Source organism: Cervus canadensis, chromosome 2 (assembly GCF_019320065.1).
Source record: "Cervus canadensis isolate Bull #8, Minnesota chromosome 2, ASM1932006v1, whole genome shotgun sequence".
Classification (NCBI taxonomy): Eukaryota; Metazoa; Chordata; class Mammalia; order Artiodactyla; family Cervidae; genus Cervus; species Cervus canadensis.
In genome coordinates this window covers 32922880-32945715 of record NC_057387.1, presented here as the reverse complement: position 1 = coordinate 32945715, position 22836 = coordinate 32922880, and the positions used below count along the sequence as shown (strand labels likewise).

At 43.5% G+C, this 22836-nt stretch overlaps 1 protein-coding gene across 4 annotated transcripts in view; it reads right to left on the bottom strand.

Annotated features, from left to right (window-relative positions):
* SORT1 (sortilin 1) overlaps positions 1-22836 on the bottom strand; it is a 64356-nt gene that overhangs the window by 4687 nt on the left and 36833 nt on the right. Inside the window, exons 7-20 of one of the 4 annotated variants that reach the window (XM_043460430.1) lie at positions 20451-20500; positions 19444-19574; positions 16294-16438; positions 15091-15246; positions 13408-13514; positions 11722-11824; positions 11217-11385; positions 10432-10622; positions 7368-7557; positions 2661-2777; positions 1975-2083; positions 1081-1179; positions 439-545; positions 58-181 (exon numbers count right to left, since the gene is read on the bottom strand). In XM_043460430.1, coding sequence (XP_043316365.1) covers positions 58-181; positions 439-545; positions 1081-1179; positions 1975-2083; positions 2661-2777; positions 7368-7557; positions 10432-10622; positions 11217-11385; positions 11722-11824; positions 13408-13514; positions 15091-15246; positions 16294-16438; positions 19444-19574; positions 20451-20500 — 1798 coding nt within the window. The remainder of the gene's footprint in view (positions 1-57; positions 182-438; positions 546-1080; positions 1180-1974; positions 2084-2660; positions 2778-7367; positions 7558-10431; positions 10623-11216; positions 11386-11721; positions 11825-13407; positions 13515-15090; positions 15247-16293; positions 16439-19443; positions 19575-20450; positions 20501-22836) is intronic. The other 3 variants (XM_043460431.1, XM_043460434.1, XM_043460433.1) reach the window with 3 other exon arrangements.

Here is a 22836-nt window from a genome sequence, read left to right as displayed (position 1 = left end):
AAAGAATCGCTCTTTTTAAAAACTTCTGGACCACCCCTCAAGAAGAAACAGTCTCACCTCATCTGAGTCATCATGATAACCGCTTTTGTGCGTGTGGGAGGCCGTGTCCAAAGCATCCACACCATCCACACCATTAGCCTCTGCGTGCTGCTGGAGCACCGAGTATCGATGCACCAGGAACCTGCGGGTGGAAACCGCTGTCAACCCTCGCGCGGTGAGGAAGAACGTGTTTCTTATAGGGCTGTGGACTTCCCAAGTCTTACACACTCACAGAATGAGTCACACACACAGGAAGCACAGCCTATGGTTGGTATATGAAAAATGGAAGGAAAGATTTGGGTCAGATGTTTCAGTCACGTCACTTCAACTAGTCAGTTTTCGCCAGCAGCAGACTCTGCCCTTGGCTGACTTGTGGGTTGACTGACTCCGGTTCCTTACCTTCCGCCACAGACGTATTTCTTCACAATGAGCACTCCTGCTATGACTGTGACCAGCATCAATCCCACAGTGGCCAGGATAATTGGAACAGAATTTGACTTGGAATTCTTGATGAATTAAAACACAAACACAAACAGTTTTGGGCGTGCATATTCCAGGACTGAATTCAAAGAGGCTGCTTGATCTCCTATTTCTCTGTTCAATGATCTGTACCTCTAGGCACTTAATGATGAAATGTTCCCAAACCCCTCAAGATGACCATCTCGGTGCTACCAGGAGAAGACCACAGCTGGCAGAGGATAATCAAAACTTGAGCTGCCTTGAAGCTGTCAGACTAGTGCAAACTCAGGGGCTTTAATGTCAAAGTTACACTGGAAGCTATGGCAATTACCTAGATCAAATATAATTGTGACTGTTCCCATGACCACTGCTTATAAGTCTTGGAGCTTTTAAGGGTGAAGCAGAGAGGGAGACCATGATAGTAGGCGGGCTGAACGAATCTAGTATAGGGCCATCACCTGGGAAGGAGCTGTGCCAATGCTATGTCAGGCAGGCCCTCCCATGACACCAAGATTCGTTTCTTAAGTTTTGGTATGTTGTTATAAATAAGCTTCATCATATCATTGTTTGAGTGTGACCTACCTGCTTCTGGGTGGGAGATAGGGAGTGTGTGTTTTCAGTGTATCCCAGAGGAGGCGGAGCTGGATTCTGGGACAAGCTGTGTCCCTGTGGGCGGGAGTCCTGTGCAATCACACACACAAACACTCTGAGGACAGCCACCAGGAGTGCAGGGCAGTGATGCAGAGCAGCAGGAGCTTGCCCCCAACAAGTACACACACCCACACACTCTTCTCCCCTGCCTTCTTCCACCCCATGTCAGGCCCTCACTCCTGAGGTTAGACAGCAGGGACTGAAGACTGCCCATCTCTCAATTTCCAGACTAGGAATCTGGGGTCTACAGTCTTCTGTTCCCAGTCACACTGCTGGGCCAGTGCTTCTTTAACAAGAGGGTTCCTCTTACCAGATCCCCATATCCTGGCCAGACAGTTCAGTGCTACAGATTTGGAATCATCCCCCAAACTTGCTTCTAAATCAAAACCAGCCCCTTATTACCACAGTTGAGGTTTTCACTCTGAACACACCTGACATGACTCGGCACAGAGATCCCCACTAACTAGGGTCCCATGCCCTTCCCTTCCACACGGGCAAAACCCCAGCCCTTGATGGCAGGACTTGTTGAGTCTTTTTTCTAAGTGACTCTGAGCCTCAGAAATGTTCTCAACGCTAAGCTTCTAAGACTTGGATAAATACTGAGCACCATTTTCCCTCCCCCAAAAAAGTTTTCAGCAGATGAGCTTATTGTTGGCTTAAGTGACCATCCTTCATCCTAACAGTTTCCTGTGCAATGGGAAGCCTGACCTAAGTGCTCTGGCCACTTGTATTAGGTGACAAAGTTCTCAACACACTGTAACTTCGACTATTCCTGGCAGAACTCGAAACCCCACTTGTATCTACACCAGATCTACTTTAACATACCTGCTTTTCTGGACTCAAAAAGTTGCTTGTGCATTTCTTTTTCAAGTCTTTCACTTCTCGAACTGGATTCACGCCACCCTGGCATTTGTCTCCTGGAATTTTCCGGTACCTGAGGGGCAGAGAAAAGGTGTTGACAGAATACAAGGAGGCACTTTCTGGATTCTTGCTTACTTCCTGAAAACAAGATCTGAAAACCTGCCCAAAAACATCTGGTCCTTACACCATCTCCCAGGCCTTGGGGGAGACCCACAGGGGCGTGGGGGGATACTCTGTAGCTTTAGCCCTTGGACAGACCACACATCCCTTGCCCGGCTGCAGTGACATGCCGACTTTCTGCCCTATGTGACTGCTGGGGAGAGCTCGTCAGTATGCAGTACAGACACAGGGGAGGGCAGAGTTATCAGGGAGTAGTCAGGCTCCTCTACAATGGCACTCTCTGCGATGGTGACTATTTACTTTTAAATTAATCAAAACCACTTCAGTTCCTCACTCTAGTGTCAATAGCCACAGAGGGCTAGGGGCCGCTGTATCAGACACAGCAGATTACAGAACACATACCCCATCACAGAAAGTTCTACCAGACAGTGTTTTTCTAGACTCTCTCAAACACTCAGGAGCGTGTGGAGGGAGCGCTCTCTCTGTACAGTGGGGACGCGGGCCCGACGCGGGGGGAGCGGCCACCTCACCCGTTTGTGGTCAGGTGCTCTTCTCTTCCGTACAAACAGAACTCCAGGTCATGGCCCTTCAGTTCCGGCTGCTCCACACACTTGGAGTCATTTTCTGGACGGAAGTAGCCAAAATCACTGTAAGAATCAGCAAAGAATGTATCTTTCAAAGTTGCTGAAAGACAGGAGGCAAATAGCGGTGAAGGCTTTATGTGGGGCTGCTGCTGCTGCTAAGTTGCTTCAGTCGTGTCCGACTCTGTGCAACCCCACAGACGGCAGCCCACCAGGCTCCCCCGTCCCTGGGATTCTCCAGGCAAGAACACTGGAGTGGGTTGCCATTGCCTTCTCCAATGCTCGAAAGTGACAAGTGAAAGTGAAGTGACTCAGTCGTGCCCGACTCTTAGTGACCCCATGGACCGCAGCCTAGCAGGCTCCTCCGTCCATGGGATTTTCCAGGCAAGAGTACTGGAGTGGGGTGCCATTGCCTTCTCCGTTATGTGGGGCAGAGGATGGTTAATATTCCAGGCCTGGGTTGCCAGAAAGCAGCTAAGGAAGTCTGTGACATATAAAGAGGTCTCTTTAGGAACAAAAGCACACAGAGAGGGCTTAACTGGGGCGGGTGGAAATGGCTTATGGATTGGGCCTGCTGGACTGAGGACTCAGTAGCTAGGAGTTCCACACAGACAGCTCACGCTCAGGGAAGGGAAAGCGTGCAGTCTATAGGGGGTGGGGATACATGCAACTAAGACATGGAGAAACAGTGCGTCAGCCACAGACCTAAATGCAGGGACACTTAGCAATTCTTTCATCTCCAAATAACTCATGTTATACCCGTGAGAGTGTATATCAAACCTTTCCTGCCTTCCCCACATCTGTGTCCCTCCCTCTCAGCCTCTTAGATGGTGCCTGACGCCAATGTGAATGCCTGTTCCTGCCCTCCATTTCATCCCATCGCTCCATAGTGCCCCCTGACCTGTTCTTTCTCTGCTTTCCCCAAAGAAAGGACAAGCAGGGCCTTGGCACCTCGTGCCCCTAGGTGGGGGGTTGCTTCATGGACAGTGTGGAGGGACTGCCAGTCCCCTCACCTGGCGGCTTCTCCTTAGACTGCACCTGTCCTCTTCCTTCACCACCCTCTTTCCCTTATTGACCAAATTTCTCTTTTACTTGTTCTGTTTTACTCATTTACTTTTTATTCTCTGCATCTTGGCTTGAACCCCCAGCTGCAACCTTGAAAATGAAAGTCTGTGCCCCCGCAGGCCCACCAGTCATCCGACCTTGGGGGCTTTCTCTGTCTTGTTCACGTTGGCCACCTGGCACACCGCTGTGCCCACCCACTGCAGCCCCGAGAGCTGCACTCATCTGTTTCTCTGGTCACTGTTGGCTCTGCTCTCTTCCTAACACGTAGGTGCAGATGTTTTCCAAGATTCTAGCATTCATTCTCTTACTCTGTAATCTGCTCTCCCTTTGTGAGCTTAACTATTTGCTGCAACTAAAACTTCTAGGTTTGGACTTTCCTGGTCGTCCAGTGGAGAAGAATCCACCTGCCAATGCAGGGGACATGGGTTTGATCCCTGTCTGGGAAGATTCCACATGCCTTGGAGCAACTAAGCCTGGGAGCCACAACTACTGAGCCTGTGCTCGCCACAACAGAAGCTACCTCAGTGAGAAGCCTGCACACCGTGATGGAGAGGAGCCCCTGCTCGTCACAACTAGAGAAAGCCTGTGCACAGCAACAAAGACCCAGCTCAGCCAAAAACACAAATAAATTAAAAATTTTAAAAAATTAATAAAACTTCCAGGTTCTACCTCTCTTGAGCTCTAATCCTAGATTTTCAAATACTTGATGAACACTGCCACATAAATCTGTTGACAGAACCTCAAAGAAACGAAAATGTATGTTCAAAATGTATCACGTTTCCTCCTTTGTGCTGGCCTCTCCTTGTCCTTTCTTTACATTTGTCCAGGGCACTATCTTCCTCCGCACCACTGAAGTTGGAAACTTAGCCTGAGCACCCGCATCTGGACCCCCTTTCTGTCCTGTGACAGCCACGGCTTCCCCTCACAGCCTATCTTCCGGCATACTCTTTCTTCTTGAAATTTATTTATTTATTTATTTTTGGCTGCCCCGGATCTTCGTTGCTGCAGGTGGGCTTTGTCCAGCTGCGGCAAACGGGGGCTATACTTGCTGTAACGTGCGGCTGCTCACTGCGGCGGCTCCTCCGGTTGTGGGGCCCAGGCTCTAGGCGCCAAGGGCTTCAGCAGCTGCAGCATGTGGGCTCAGCAGTTGTGTGCAGGCTTAGCTGCTCTGAGGCATGTGGGATCTTCCCAGACTAGGGATTGAACCCATGTCTCCTGCATTGGCAGGTGAATTCTTCTCCAGTGAGCCATCAGGGAAGCCCCAGCACAACCTTCCTGATCATGCTGTCGGGGGTCTACGCTCACATCAGTCCACTGGCTTTAATGATCTGCTTCTTTCCAGATGTACAGTCAAACCTTACAGCTCATCGGGGCTCAGCTCAGAGGCCACCGCCTCTACAGAGCCTCCCTGATCCAACTCCTTTTAGGTCTGGATGGAAGGATCTCTCCCTGCTCTAAATCCATAAGGTACTTACTACTTTCTGTTTTCAAACATAATCATGTGACTCTTACCAAAAGATCCTATAATAACATTTCTGTTATCACGTTTGCACTGCCCTGTGCATAACAAATATTCAATGAATATTTGGTAAATATATAGATGCTGCTTGCTGAAGGGAGAGGGTAAGAAGAACAAGAGAAGACATCACGCCTCCAATAGTAAGGTGAAATTTCTGGCAAAAGCTTTGTGTGTTCAATCCAAAATTCCAGGCACCACACCCTGCCCACTCACAAAGCACACATTCCTGAGGCACGCGGGGTATGTCTTCAGGCTCTGGGGCAGAACTAACTGCCACGTTCGCATCCCAGCTCTGCCACGTGACAGTAAGTTAGTCATAACCCCTCTGTACCTTTGTTTTTCCCTCTGTGAAATGTAAATAACCACAGCACCTACCTCATTCAGCTGCTGGGAAGTGTAAGGCAATGTTTAAAAACATCAGCTGCTATCATTAGGATTATGTGATTATCAAATACAATATGTGCTCAGGGAGTCTAGATTTTAATGATGGAATCTAATCTATACATAAGAATTAAAAATATAGTAAGTGCTGTAAAATGGAGAAGGCAATGGCACCCCACTCCAGTACTCTTGCCTGGAAAATCCCATGGACGGAGGAGCCTGCTAGGCTGCGGTCCACGGGGTCGCTAAGAGTCGGGCACGACTGAGTGACTTCCCTTTCACTTGTCACTTTCACACATTGGAGAAGGAAATGGCAACCCCCTCCAGTGTTCTTGCCTGGAGAATCCCAGGGACGGGGGAGCCTGGTGGGCTGACACCTGTGGGGTCGCACAGAGTCGGACACAACTGAAGCGACTTAGCAGCAGCAAGTGCTGTAAAAATATAGCAAGTGCAGTGGGAGCCTAGATGAGGAAAAACTGGGGAAGGCTTTAGGAGGCAACATCTGAGCTAAAGTGTTAAAGGCCAAGGAGGAATTCACCAGGCTTGGGGGTCAAGCAGCAAATGTGGAAAAGACCTTCCAGGTGGGAGTAGCAGCATGCGCAGTGGCATGGAGCTCTGAAGCCGCAGAGCATGTTTGGAAAAAAGAAGTAGTTCAGGTGACCAAGAGTCAACCTGTGGGCCATTAATGGTGAGAGAGCCCTTCTGGTGAGAGAGCCCTTCAGAGTCTGACAGTATCCACAAACTCCAGCCCTATTGTAACATCCAAGTGACCTGGGTGCCATTCTCCCTTGTAGAAATAGAGAAGGGAGGGCCCCTGGCCATACCACACACAGATGTGAGCCACACAGGAGGAAACACACTGGGTCAGACTGGGGTTTGTTCAGTCCCACACTCTGTCACCTACAGTTTGGGAGAATACATTGTAGGAGGATAGGACTGCTATCTTCCTGTCTTCTTTTCCAAATCCACTTCTGCCTCCCTGAGAGCATCTTCTGCAGCTAACAAGTTCCATAAGATTAGTGCCTGTGATGTGAAGCAGTTCCTCTTATCTGCCCTAAGCGAGGCTACCAAGGGACTCCCTCATCCCTGTACAATCAACTAACCCTGTGCCAGCCACGAAACCAGTCCTTAAGCCTGGATGGTTCTGAGCTCCAGGGGTCCACCTCGATGGCTCCTGAGCCTTGACGGGACACAGAGACCAAAGATGCTGATGTCATCTCCTCTCAGGACAGAGCCACGCTCTCTCTGGCTTCAGTACTGCAGACAACTCCAAAGCTAGCCCTACCTGCTGAACCCAGGCAATCAGGCTGTTCACTAAAGCCCCGTTTCCCTAAGCTCTCAGCTCCCGCCCCACTGTGCGTGGTGCTTCTGTCCTATCGCCTTCCCTCTCTGCTTTCTCACTCTCATTCTCATTCTACACTCCTCTCCTTCTCCACACGGGTAAGTCAGATTTCGGGGGTTGTTGCTGGTTCTGCACAATAATTAATGGTCTGATACAATAATGTTATTTGTCCAATTACTAACAATTCTGCTTCCCTTCCTCTGTGCCTCAATTTCCTTGAGGAAAGAAGCAGCAACAGTTTTTCCACTCTTGAGGAAAAAAGGGAAAAAAAGGACTGAAATAATTTCAACTGTCTTTTGCCTCCTCGAGCACAGGAAGTGGCTGACAAGGATCTGAGGGGTGCAGATACCAGAGGAAGTCCTCCAGGGAGCAGGGACAAACGGACGGCTGCTTGGTCACAACATAGTTTCGACCATTCTGGCAGACGGATGACTTGCGTAGCCGGAGGTATTGTTCTTTATAGCCTAAAATGCAGCCATCTCCATAATCTCCAGGGTCTGTAGAGTGAGCCAGCCAGATGGTATAGTCCTTCTCTTCACCTAAAAGAAAGATAGGCTCTTCAGGAAACTGCATGAATCCACCCATGTGAGACAGCTGCCAGGCAACAGAAAGAAGGAGGAGAGGAAAAGTACAGATGTCTGACTTAACCTATTGCTTCCCTTTGGAACTGCAAAAGAAAGTTGCATTAGTGGGAGCCTACTAGCGATCGGCCTTTCCTCAAGCCAAGGGGAGAGTCTTTGCAGTTCACAGCCCATTTGAGTTCTAGGAAAAACCTTCTTGTGCAGCGTGGATGGAGAACCTCTAAAGTTACTTCCAGACTGAGAGGTGGCTGTCGTTAAGTCTTGAACACTGTGCTCTCAGTGGGGAGCTGTCAGAGGTAAGCAACCAGATGTTTGCCTCTAGGGCAAGACGCCAATTAACCAAAAGCAAGGGTTTAATTGTTCTACAGGTGAGTATGCTTCCAACGGAAGAGGAAACATTCTCTTTCTAGTATCTGTGCTGAGGAAGCGAGCACAGACATTCTCTAGCCTTTTAACTCCTGTTGACTGGCTTTCACATGAAGACTGCGGATGACAGTCAACCTGGCTCAGTGCGTCAGATCACCCACTCCTGGAAAAGTGACTCAAAGGCTGTGGCCTAAAGGCTGCGGGTTAGGCTTTTATCCTTTGGGAGATGAAGACTAGCACCAAGCCTGTTAAAGAGCAGTGCCTAACCAATCTTTTAATGATGTCAAACTTCAGGGATAACTGTAGAAGCTGCCTGCATCTGCAGAGGGGAAAACTCATAAGCCAGCTCTTTTACAGTCTATTTAATGAATTTAGATTATAATGACTTTCTGGTTTTAAATCATTGAAACATCTTGTAGAAAAGGTCCAAACCAAGTGCTCTACTTCCTACAGGAGTCACTAAATTAACATGCTAAGGAAATGGGCCCCTAACACAGTCTAAAAAAGTCAGGACCAAAATTTAACCCAAGCATCTTGAAACTTTATATCTTCTTTCATATTATACCAAGCAATCACGGGTCACAGGTGGTCACTTTTTGTCCAATTTTTCTTTTATCCTTCTTATTTTCAATACAGTGTCAGCATCTTTAGTACTGGGGGTCTGGGTTTGCTTGTGATTCTTTAGGAATACCATGAAATGAATATTTTAACTCCTTCTCTGAAGCCATTTTCTGGGTCTCTAACATGTCTTCCAGTTTGAAGTCACAGCATTCAGAAATGGTCAGTGTGGGCTTCTTGCCTGCTCAGGAGCCAGTCTAGAGTCTCAGTTGTGACTGACATTCAAGCCAAACTCTTTGCATGAAAACTTCCTTACTTCAACATTTTAATAAATGACATAATCAATTAGATGTAACACATTTTCCTCTTAAGTTTCCTCTTTATAGTTCTGCTGTAACCAGTGGTAAAAAACCCTAAAGTCTTATGACATAATTTTAGACAAACATAAACATGCATTATCCTTACAAGCAGAAAAAAACTCAGAAAATGCTAGAGATCTAAAGAGCAAAACTAAACTCTTCTAGATATCCACATGTGGCTGGTGTGAATTGAGATTTACAGTAAGGGTGAGTGTAAAATATGCATCAGATTTTGAGGACTCAGAAGAAAAAGAATATAACAGATGACCACATGAAAAGATGCTCAACATCATTAATTATCAGAGAATCAAAATTACAATGAGGTATCACCTCACACCAGTCAGAATGGCCATCATCAAAAAATCTGCAAACAATAAATACTGGCGAGGGTGTTGAGAAAAGAAAACCCTCCTACACTGTTGGTGGGATGTAAATTGGTGTAGCCTCTATGGAAAATGGTACAGAGGTTCCTTAAAAGACTACAAATAGAACTACCATATGATTCAGCAATTTCATTTCCGGGCATATACCCAGAGAGAACCATAATCTAAAAGGATACATGTGGACCCCTATGCTCATAGGGGCATACTGCACTCCATACTGCCCCACTGTTTATAACAGCCAAGACATAAAAACAAAAGCATCAACAGAGGAATGGATAAATGGTGTGGTACATATATACTATGTTGTAGACAGTGGTGGTACATATAAACTATGGAGTATTACTCAGCCATATTAAAGAATGAAATAATGCCATTTGCAGTGACATGAATGGGCCTAGAGATTGTCATACTAAGTGAAGTAAGTCAGACAAAGATAAACATCATATGATATCACTTATATGTGGAATCTAAAAAAAGGTACAATGAACTTATTTACAAATAGAAATATCCACAGATATAGAAAACAAACTTATGGTTACAGGGAGAAAGTGGGGAGAGTGATGAACTGGGAGACTGGGATTGACATATACACACTAACTGTATATAAAATAGGTAACTAATAAGGACCTACTGTAGCACACAAAGAACTCTACTCAATACTCAGTTTATATAGGAAAAGAGTCTAAAAGAGAGTGGGTATATGTACATGTATAACTGATTCACTATGTTGTATAGTGAAACTAATACAGCATTATAAATCAACTATACTCCAAAATTTTTTAAAAAAAATCTTTAAAAAAGAGTGTAAAGTATTTCACTAATAATTATAAAATAGTTTTACATGTTAAAATGATATTTTAGACATACTGAAATAACTATATTATTAAAATGAATTTTGCCTCTTACTTGTATAATGTAGCTAGCTAACAGAATAATTTAAATTATATATGTTGCTCTCCTGCTATTTCTCTTGGACAGTGCTTATCCAAACAGGGAAGTGCTTCTCTGCTACCATTTCACTGCCTGCTGACCCACGCGGAACATCCTTCAATCCCCTTTCATATACATGATTTTCTTACTCCAGTTAGAAGAAATTGAACTGGATGGGTTATTTAGGAAAATGGGTTTACAAGTTTCTGACAGAAAAGGTCAAAGGAGACACTCACAGTTCCTTTCAAGGATATCTTTAAAATCGATGGTGTAGGAGACCCACTGGCGAGCCAGGAAAGATTCTGTGAAGCCCCAGATGCTGATGTTCATGGACCTGGCTCCGGGTTCTGAAGCCAGGCCCGTAAAGTAGATAGGCTCCCTGGTAAATGTGTAGGTTTGCCAGCACTGACCCTCGTCTGTGGAGAACCTGAAACCACAGTTAGAGGAAGATCGTGACAGAGGATCAGCATTTACCGGAATATCAGGAAAGCACTCCAGCTGTTTTCATCCCACATCAGAGAACTCTCATATTTAGGTGACGGCTTACTGACTGACAATTATATTAATTTCTAATGCCTGCGGTTAACAGCGAAATGGGATTCACTCAAATAGTATGGAAGAAAATGCATTTATAAAAATTCTTCCAAGGGAAAGAAAGAATAGTGACCCACATAAGAATGGGCTTCTCAGTCAATAAACAGAAATTATACAATAAGAACTTGTACTTAAGGAGTCATTTCCCATCCAGAGTGCTTTAATGCATCCATAATATTCTTGTGGGAAGAGAGAAGGGTATTTTTTTTTTTTTAAGTGATAAAAAATGTTAGCTAGCAGAGTCAGAGGTAAAACACAAAGCCATTTAATTTGAGTTGCTCTGAATGCAACCCCTTCAAGCACCTCCCCTGCAGCTCTGCAGAATGCCCAAATCTGAATCAGGGTCCGGAACTTCCCCGCCAACTGAAAAACATCCCGCGGTAGCCCTCTGGGCAGACAGTGTGGGTGGAGCTGAGCTCATGCATACTTAATCACATTGATTGGATGGCTGCTGTGCTCGATGGCTACGATGATGCCTCCAGAGTCCAGGATGGTGTAATAGTGGGGTCCTTCCAGCATCTTCATCCAGGAGTAACCCCCGTCATCTGAGATGTACACATCTGGGACCATCACTGAGATGGCATCCCCCACGCTACCTACAACACAGCCCACCATCTCATCAGCACACATCAGCAGTGAAACACAGAGGATTCACCATCACGAGGAGAATTCTGAGTGAGTTTATTCTGATTATTTCCCATCAGGCCTCTTGGAAAAAAAAAAAGGGCACGACAATTTGGTAAAGGAAGAGGTCATGTTGCTGCTCTCTGATAGGACTCCATGAAAAACCCACAGTATCGTTATCTTGCAAGAAATTCTGCAAAGGGTGCTGAAAGCCACAGATGGTGGTTTTCTCACTGGGTTCAGTGCTACGACTGAGCTTCAATGTGCTCAACTAGTTCTTCCCACTGAGGTGAGGGAGGGCCGCTTACCATGGGCAATGACTATGCCAACAGCATTAGGCTCTGACAGTGGGGCCATTGGAACGTTTAGTTTCTGAGAGATGCTATAGGAAGCATGGATATGAAGGCTGCACTGTGGAAAGAAACCAAAGCTTAGATTAAAACCAAAGATGTAATTTTTTTTTATTCATCTCACAGAGTCTTCTAATAATAAGGCGTTTTAACTTATTAACCCAGACTTCAGTGGGATACTCTTTTTTAAAAAATTATGGTTAAAATAACATACCATAAAATTTACATTTTAAAGTGTGCGGTTCAGTAGCATTAAGGACATTCACACTGTTGTGCAGCCATCACCATAACTCATCTCTCGGACTTCCACATCTTGCAAAACTGAGACTTCTGTGCACATTAAACCATAACTGCCTATTCCCCCTTTCCCAGACCCTGGCATTCCCAGACCCTGACACCATTCTACTTTCTTTCTCTATAAATCTTTTGATTATTAAATTATTATTAAATGCATTATGCATTTAAGAAGCAAGAATATCCCACTGAGCCTATAATTCAACAACAAAAAAGTAAGTAACCCACATTAAAAATGGGCAAAGGACTTGAAAAGACATCTCTCTAAAGAAAATGAGAGGCTTCCCAACTTGATGACCACCTGTCATATTTCAGATATGAACAAGATATGGTGGTCATAAGACCCAGTCCTGTCTTTATGAAACATTTCTTAGAAATTAGTTGAGTTATAAAGTAAGATGGCAATCCTTTAAAGGATGCTTTAAAAGAGGTTTGGGAGACTTCCCCAGTGGTCCAGTGGTTAAGACCCTACCTTCCAATGCAGGGAGTAAGGGTTTGATCCCTGGTCAGGGAACTAAGGTATGGGAACTAAGGTCCCACATGCCACAGGGTGTTGCCAAAAAAATTACAAAAAATAAACAAGTAAACAAAGAGGTTCAAATTGTTTAAAAAAAAAAAAAGCAGAGACATTACTTTGCCAACAAAGGTCTGTCTAGTCAAAGCTATGGTTTTTCCAGTAGTCATGTATGGATGTGAGAGTTGGATTGTAAAGAAAGCTGAGTGCCGAAGAATTGATGCTTCTGATTTGTGGTGTTGGAGAAGACTCTTGAGAGTCCCTTAGACTGTAAGGAGATCCAACCAGTCAATCCTAAAGGAAATCAGTCCTGAATATTCATTGGAAGGACTGATGCTGAAGCTCAAACTCCAATAATTTAGCCACCTGATGCAAAGAACTGACTCACTGGAAAAGACCCTGATGCTGGGAAAGATTGAAGGCAGGAGGAGAAGGGGACGAAAAAGTTTGAAATGGTTGGGTGGCATCACCAACTTGATGGACATGAGTTTGAGTAAGCTCTGGGAGTTGTTGATGGACAGGGAAGCCTGGTGTGCTGTAGTCCATGGGGTCACAGAGTCTGACACGACTGAACAACTGAACTAAACTGGCTGAAATTGTTAGCCTTCAGTTTTGTTTTTCTTTAAAGACAAATAAACCGTAATATTTTGGTCTTTCTTCACAGTTCAAATTTCCTACATCCTAGTTAATTTCAACTTCTCATTTCCCAATTTTCCACTGTTAGCTGTGGACCCTCAGCAAGCACAAAACTTCATTATTCAAAAGCCTGGCACTAATAAGAGCAGAAAAGAATGGTTGCTTTGCTCCAAATACATGACAGTGGGAGTAAAACAAACCTCGTTCTTATTTTTGGCAGTAGCATCGCATTCACTGTTCTCAGGCTTCCTCAGGTGCTTCCACCTTCCTCCTTGGTCAAAAGTGATCATAGTCTGGATAGAATTATCTGGATAGGAAAAGGATAACATTAATCTTGATATATTGATTAGAAAGCATCCTAATCAATTCCATTTATCATTGCATAACTCTCTTAACAGAGATTATGTAATACCAATAGAACCCTGGAGTCCCACAAGCTGGTGACATCCAGTGAAATGGCTCAATACTGGTGAGTATGATACCTGAAGGCGGCTTCCCACCTGAATAGGATTCAACTAATTCCAGAAATCATCTAGACTGATACTCTTGGAAAAAGATACCATTTATCTCCTTATCAACACAATTCTATTCTTCCTTGCTTGCTTGCTCTGGAGGAAAATCTACAATGAGAAGGCACTCTAATCTGGATTTAGATAAGGCCGTGATACCAGGCTTATTTTAGGAAATGTCAAGATTTGAATGTATCTGCATTAAGTCTCAAAGAATAATTCCTAGCTTTTGTGTCTTTACCATGCCACATCCTATTTCTCTTACACAGTTTTTTTTTCCTTCATGTGTCTTCCCTATTCTCTATTGCTAATGATACATAAACTGTTGAACATTTAAATTAAAAGAGATGCTTTGAGTTTTCTTAAGGAAAATTTTAAAAAGAAAGCTAATAAAGTAAATTTCATTTGCTCAATAAATGTTTTATTGCCTATCCACTATATGAAAATTGCTGTAAGGCTTTGGGGATATATCTGTGAACAAATTTTGGAAAAAAAGAAAACCTCTGTGGAATATATATTTTAGTATGGTGAGACAGACAAACACTAGACACTGTAAATAGGTAAATTACATAGTGTGTTAGAAAATAAATGCTATGGAAAAATCTTGTACAGATAACTGGGAATGAGAGTGTGCATGTGTAGCAGGGAGGCAGACTGACATTTAAAACAGGATAGTCAGGGCAGGTCTCATCAGAAAGCAACATGACCAATGGCTGGGAGGAGAAAAGTGTTGGCCATGCAGACATCTGGGGAAAGAGGTCACTGCAAATCTCTCAGCCAAGAGTGTGTGAACCTGATGTGTTTAAGGACTGGCAGAGGACTGGAGTGATTGCAAGAGTAAGCAAAGGAGTGAGGAGCTGGAAGAGATGTCTGGGATGAACTAGGGGCCAGAATCACTTAGATCCTGTAGACAACTGCAAGGTGTTTACAAAATTAAAACAAACATCCCCCACCTCCTACCAAAAAAGTGAATACATAAATAAATAAAACCTTAAAAACCTTTGTACTTCAGAGTAATGTGTTTATTTGTTCAACTGGGCTCTGCAGAGCCACTGAAGAGAACACAGGAAAAATCTGGGCTGCCTACTGCTCCATCCTTGACAATCAGAAAAGCAGTAAGTGGTTCAAACTCCTTCCCACAGGCCTGAACTTCCCAATACATAAGACTTATTTCATAAACTAAATAACCTCAAATCTTTCTTTCTGCCTGCTGTTGCTTTGTTCTTAGTTCTAATCACCATAACTTACTTAAAATAGAGAGCCAGAATTCACACAGACAGGCTTGTTGGCCAGGCAAGCACCATTACTGAGGGGACAGGACCATCAGTTTCCCCCAAAGCCTCAACTCTGAACGTATTCAGCTGAAGGACCCACCTTCTGAGAGCACACTTGTCATGTAGACACCACGAAGGGAGGTCACATTGGTAAAGTCCGTCTCGCCACCCGTAGTGGTATAGAGATGTCGGTCCAAGGATTTGGAATAGACAATGCCTCGATCGTCGGAGGTAAATATGGTACCAAATCCAGTGTCTGGAATAGGCAAACAAACAAACAAAAAACCCACCAAGTCTTGGGAGGGAACAGAGAAAAAACAACAGTCTAATCATACACATGACACATACACACATACACATCAGCCAACTGTCTCTCTTCATGATGCAGATGCAGACCTGAGAGTTAATCAAGGATTGATAGTTAAGAACTTCGTGGCCATCTTTAATTCTAGTACCCAGCTTAGTGCGTGAATATAGCAGATGATGAATTTGTTTAATAAATTAATCAGATGTTACAGAAAAGCTCTTGCATTTTGGTATAATCAGTTATATTTTGGTAGCAGAGACATTGCTACCTTTCTATCTTACACATCTTTAAATCTTTTTACTCTAAATGAATGCTTCTCAAACTCTTTGTGATGAAGGATCAATTTTAAATTTTAATTATGTCACAAACTGATGCTTTTGTAAATATAACAAAAAGTTTATCACTAGAAAAATGAAATACAAAAGAAAGAAAAAATACAATCTTCAAATTTTTTAAATTATTAGAGTCAACAGATACAAAATTTCTTTGTCAAAGAGCTGTAAGAATTTCTAAATGCTGCTGCTTTCTGCACTTATTTGGTAATAAAGAATCTGCAAATCAGTACTAGTTCTCTGACCATTCTTTGAGCAGCACTGCTCCGGAACACCTGGAAGTACATACAAACCATGTCAGGGGGTCAAAGAAAGTGGTCTTTTTAACAGAGGCTACACATCATCTCTAAAACAAGGAGGCCACTAATAAATTCCCAGGGGTGAAAAGAAAAATCAAAGAACCCGCCTGCCAATGCAGGAGACATAAGAGATGTGGGTTCGATCCCTGGGTTGGGAAGATTCCCTGGAGGAGGGCATGGCAACCCATTCCAGCATTCTTGCCTAGAGAAGCCCATGAACAGAGGAGCCTGGCAGGCTATAGTCCACAGGGTCACAAAGAGTCAAAAATGATTCAGCATGCACACTAAGAAGGAAAGCTACTAAAATAGGGTTCAGAGTTTAAGTCTCTATGCAGTCAAGGGTGAACCATTTGCAAAGCTCTTACCTCCAGGTTCATCTACATGCATAAACACCATGTCGTCATTAGCTGCTAGAATAGAGTAGAACTGTTCCTGCCCCACAGATGGGAGCTGGGCCATGCTCCATGTGTCTCCTTGATCTGTTGACACATGAATCCTTCTTGTTGTATCCTGGAACAAATGCCGATACTTATCTTTTAAATATTCCACCAAGATGCCATACGCAGTGACATTAATAGGCACATTATTATTTAATAATTATACTAATTACCTATTTCCTCACTAGGTACATCATTACAAATGAAAGGTCCTAGTACCAATTATCCAAGCTTTTTCTAACCTCTTGCAAAGATCCAGGCACTGGAACAATCCATTCTACTGTAAGTAAGGTTATCCTGGCTTTCTCTTGGGCTTCTTCATTCTTGTGTGGCCCTCTAAGATACCAATATTATCCTCCTAACCTCTGGCATGCCAATTTCCTTCAACAGAGATAAGGGTTTGTTGGGACCATTATGAGCTTGGCTCTGCAGCCATTCACATACATTTGCTCAGATAATTCTTAAAATAATGGCTGCTGCATAGAAGTTTGGTTCCTTTCAGACAGCTCTGGCATCATCGAAAGAATTAGATAATGGGTCTGGAAAATGGAGATGAAACCCAGATTGGGAAGATCATGAAGTAAGTCAAAATGTGACACGTCTCCTCTTTAAGGAAGGCTCTCAGAACAGCCATGATGGAGGGAACAGGCCAGGCTGGCAAGAGGGCAAGGAGAGTCAGAAATTAACATAAGGAAGTTGATCAGGGAATATTTGGCTGTTAAAAGGGGTCTCCCTCGTGGCTCAACGGTAAAGAATCTGCTTGCAGTACAGGAGACTCAGGTTTGATTCCTGGGTCAGGAAGATCCCCTGGAGAAGGGAATGGCAACCCACTCCAGTATTCTTGCCTGGAGAATCCTATGGACAGAGGAGCCTGGAGGCAACAGCCCATATGGTCAAAAAGAGTTGGACACTACTGAAGCAACTTAGCACGCACACACAGGTTGAGGCAATTAACATGTACTATCTGATAAATAGTTTAAAATAGCTTCTAGACACAGTTCAGCCAGGGCACGAGAATCAGTCTTTTTAAAGTTAAGTGATGAGTCCATTTAACTTGCTTTTCTAACTTACATCTTAGACGTTTACTTTGAATCTTATACTCGCTGTTATAGGTAAAAACTGGAGTTCAAAAGCACACAGTAGAACTTCAGTTCTGCGGACAGCAGCAGTGTACAGGCAGCTATCTCTGGAGTTACACAGTCTGGTTACCACCAGAGTTCCACCTAGACAAGTTACTCGATTTCCTAAACTGAGATAACAGTATGAACTATAGGGCTGTTGGAAGGATTATTATAAAACTGCTCAAGGGCATGATGTGTAGTTACCTTGTCTACTTTTCTTACCTCTAATTCTCTCTGAACCCACTCCAATCAGTCTCTTAACCACAGTACTCCAAAGAAACTGCTTTCATCAAGGTCACCAACAACCTATACTTTGCCAACTCCAGTGGATAATTCTCAGAACTCATCTAACTCCACATCTCAGCTGAATTTAATGCGGCTGACCATTTCCTCCTCATTGAAACCTTTTTTTCACTTGGCTTTCATGACATCACCATGTGCAGCGACATTAACAGGCACATTATTATTAATAATTACACATCTCATTATCCATTTCCTCACTGGGTACAGCTGTTATGAAAGGTCCTATTCTCCCCACCTCACAGTCCCTCCCTCTCAGTCCTCTCTGCTGGCTTGTTCAGTCTTTTCCCACCGTTCCGTGAGGGGCACCAGGGCACCCAGTGCTCGGCCCTCCCACCTCCTCTCGACCTACTCATTCCCCCGTCAGATACCATCTTATGGTATCACACAGCTAGATGAGACCATTCCACATAATTATACTATGTAATTTTGGGAGAGTCACATACCCAAACGCTTACCTGACATTTTCACCTAGCTATCTTACACGCATCTCATATCCAAACCTGAATTCTTGACTTTCTTCCCACAAACTTGCTTCTCCTGCATCCTTTCCCTCTCAGTAAACGGCACCACCACTGACACAGTTGCTCAGGCCAAAGACTCTAAAATTATCCTTGGTTCATCTTATTCTCTCACAATCTGCATCTTATCTACTGCAAACACTACTGCACTTCAAAATACATCCATGATCTTACTACGTCTCCCCTCATCCACTGTTAACAGCCTGGCCCAGCCTCCGGTCTCTCTCACTGCTGCTGTTGCTGCTTCCATTCCTGACCCTTAGGTGACACTACACACACCTATTCCGTCAAAACAAACAGCCAGTTAGACCATTCCCCTGCCTGAACCCCTCTCACAGCTTCCCAGCACATGGAGCACGGGAGCCAAGGCCTTCCTCACAACCTACAGAGGCCCTGTGTGATCTGGCCACTGGCTGCCCATCTTCAGACCACCCTTTCCCGTGCGCCAGCCACGCTGCCCTTCTCACTTTTCTTCAGCATTCCAAGCCTGCTCCAGCCCGAGGCTCTCTGCGCTCACTCTTTCCTCAGCCTAGATGTGCACGCGGCTATGCTCTCACTTCAGTCGGGTCTCAGAGAGCCCTTCCAAATCACCCTGTCTGGAACAGTGCTGCTCCAATTCCTGCCACTTTTTATGTATTTACTCTGTTTTAGGTTTCTTCATAGTTTTAATTATTACCTGATATTATATCATATTTGTTAGTTTGGTATCTATCTCCCTACTTGAATAGAAACTCTGAGAGCAAGACATTTATCTGTTTTGTTCACTGCTATATTCTCAGAACCCAGAACAGTACCTAGTATATAGCAAGTACTCAAAAAATGTTACATGTTTCCATTATTTTCATTGGACAATGAGCAAGGAGATTGCTTTTCTCAGAATCCATGTGTGTGAAAAGCCCAAACACTGGGTCTACATATCCTAAACAGACACCAGGATTCAGTTGGTGACACAGGCCAAAGTGGAGGGAAGTCCAGAAGAATCAATCAGCCCCAATAAAAAGGATCACTTCCAAATCTAACAGTGACACTAAATACTACAGAAGGCAAGAAACTCCACCAGTACGTGTACTGAAGCTATCTGTCTGAGGCACATTTACAGAAATATCAGAACCCAAAGAAAAGAGGCAAACACCTACCTTATCAGCCATCACAGAGGCAAAAAGGAAACGTCCCCCAAGACCAAATGAGTAGATTTTCACACCAATGGTTTTGAAGCTTTTCCCCAAGTCTGAAGTTCTCCGTAATTCCAGTGCCCCAAGGTCAGCTTCTTAAACAAGACAAAATATTAATTAAAATTTCACTTACTGGTGAGCTTCTATGCAAAACAATTGTTTTAGAAGTACTGTTAGTTTTATAGCAACAGAATTTTCAATGCTATGCATGTTAATCAGATAACAATATAAAATGATATAGGAATTGACACAGGAAATTAACATTTTGGTTTTGTCTTTATACATGTGAAGTTTTATACTGGACAGGAAGAGAGAATTAATTTCAGTACAGTGTTGCATAAAAACACCACAGGATCCTGCTTTACTTTCTTCATGACACAGTCTGAAATTATCTTATTGTATTTTAAGTTGTATCATTTGAGTTCTGATTTTCTGGCTGATCATCCAACATGTCTACTTGAATTTAAGCTCCATGAGAGCAGGCCTTGGGTGTTTTGTTCTCACCATCCTGAGAAAAGTATTTAACATACTACTGCAGGTGTTCGAATGAATGAATAAATGAAATGAATCTGTTGAATGAATAAATGGAAGATTATGCCTTCAGCTTTGTGCCACTGACTGGAAAGCCAGTGGCTTCCACCAACACAAACACAGCCCATGCCCTTTGGCAGAAATCACTATGCATTTCAATTTGTTGTTGGTTGTAGCCTAATATTTACTTTATGTACGTTGCTAAAATTAAGGATACTGTCTCTGTGTATAGCCTGCACTTTTTATTTGATCAAAGCACAGTACAGTACTTGGTTGTGTGTGTTTCAAAGATTTTAAAACTCACTAACAGCTGGTTATCTTTAGCTATTAAAATTGCGAGAGAATGGAAGGCTCTTTGATGCTTCTACCTATTACAACTCAGAATATTCTACCATGAATGGACACCAGGACACTCTTTTCTGGGACTAAAATATACTTACTGCAGGAGCCATTCACATAGGTGGTAAAGAAGATGATGTTTTCTGATCCCCTACAATGAGGCAAAGACAGGGAAAAGACACTGTTCAAGACTGCTAACAGACTGCATTAACCTTAGTCACTCCGCTCCAGGCAGGTCTAATGAGCATCACCCATGGGTACTGGCCGAAACAGCCTTCTCGGACGCTGCACACTGGATCTCCCACAGCATCGCAGCCAGGCCCCCCGTCTGCTCCCAGGCATTCTCCACACGCCACTGCTTATTTACGCGAACTCTGCCAGCCAGTGCAACTGGTCTCCCTACACTCTCCAAGCCTGCCTCCTGTGTTGGTTCAGACTGTTTCCTTCTTAAAATGTTCTTCTCTTACCTGACTAAATCTTACCCTCACAATCTTTAGGCTCCAGCTTAAAATCTAGCTCTTCCATGAAGTTTTCTGTCACTCTAACTTGAAGACTTCTTTGCTGCAAACTTCTAGAGCAGTGGTTCTCAGCCAGGGCCGATTTTGCTGCCCAGGGGACATTCTTGGTTGTCACCACTGGGGGAGGGGAGATGTTACGACTTACGTGGGGAGAGACCAAGGATGCTGCTAAATGTCCTGCAACGCACAGGCTTGTCCCCCACAACAAAGAACTATTCAGTTCAAACGCCATTAGTGCTTAGGTTGAGGAATGCTGCTGGAGAGCCCGTCAACCACCTGGCCGTCCCTTTGTCTCCTGTTTGGCTATTTTAATCACATGCTGTGTGCCTTACCTCCCCTACCACACCACTGAGCTCTTCACAGCAGGTACGAAGTTTTGTTGTTTCCCCTTAGAACCTAGTTCAGTGCTTTGCATGAACTAAATAATTTAGTTCTTTCATCTGAAATAGACAACTAGGTCAGAAGTTGAATTATTTAAACTCTAACTTGGAAAGGGAGTTCCAGGGAACTAGATTCAGACCTTGACAGGACTTATACATTAGCACCAGCAAAAGGTGCTGGGTATCAGATATAGAGAACAAACTAGGGGTTTCCACTGGGGAGAGTGAGTGGGGGAGAGGCAAGAAAGGGGTGGGAGATTAAGAGGTGGAGACTACTATGTATAAAATAAATAAGCTACAAGGATACATTGTACAGTGCAGAGAACAAAGCCAATGTTTTATAACTATAAATGGAGTATAACCTATAAAATTTTTTAATCACTATGCTATACACCTAAAATGATTATAATATTATAAATCAACTGTACCTCAATAAAACAAAAAAGGTGCTGGGTCTGAGCATATTCTTTCAGAGCTTTAGACTGTAAATTTCTAGAAACCAAAGATCTAAAAGGGGAGTAAATAGTTATCAGCAGCCCAGATCTTATATTTAGACACTATTCAATGAAGCAAGTTAACAAAAGTAAAAATTCTTGTATAAGATACAAAATACCATTTTGAAATAACTCTTTAGTTTTAAAGATGAGTTTTCTGTTGTTTCCTTTAGCTTTACTGAGGTATAACTGACAAATAAAATTGTAAGATATCTAAAATGTACATTGTGGTGATCTGATATATGGATGCAAAGGTGAGTTTTAATGATCAAAATTATTATAGTCTTATTTGAACACACACTACATATTTTAGGTCTAGCAGGAGCAAAATAATTTGTTAACTTTGTTACTTTAAAAATTCCTTCCTGATAAGATCACATAAGATATAAACACAATTAATTAAAATACATAAAACAAAAGCAGACACGTGATGTGTACCACAGTAGTGCTATAAAAACCTCATTTAACTATCATTTTCTAAAAAAGTATGCCTGTTTAAGCATTATTTTTAAAATGTTTTGGTTAATTTCAATGGACATATTTGGACATATATCACACATTTTCCTACCTCCCTAAGCAGAGAACAATAAACACCAAACTCTTCCTTGGGATTATGGATCATTGTCATGAACACCAACTGTATGAAACTGTAATGCAGTGCTCGCATTAGTAGTTACTGCGGCTTCTGGGTTCTCCTGACCCAGCACTAAACCCCTCCATCCTGTCTACTTCCCTGTCTTGTTCTGTCTCTGCGTGTTCTTAGAGCTCTTCCTGCCTCCGTGCAACTCCCAGGCAGCGGACTCTCAGGCTGGTCTGTGCTTGCTGTTTACACTCACATACCCCACTTCTGGCAGCAACCTGCTATCAACTGGGAAACTAGATCAATGAACTTGCTAAAATTAGTCAAAGAGAAAGAAGAAAGAGGCTCTAAACAAGAGTCTGAGCCTAATCAGAGTTTGGGGGTATGACGGCTCTTAATTCTTGTTTAACCATCCCCCAAATAAATCTCCTTTCATAGAAGGAATAAGCTAAATCCCAGAGAAGTCAAGACACTGACCAGCTGCTGATCCAGGTTAGAACAAAGGTGACCTGACT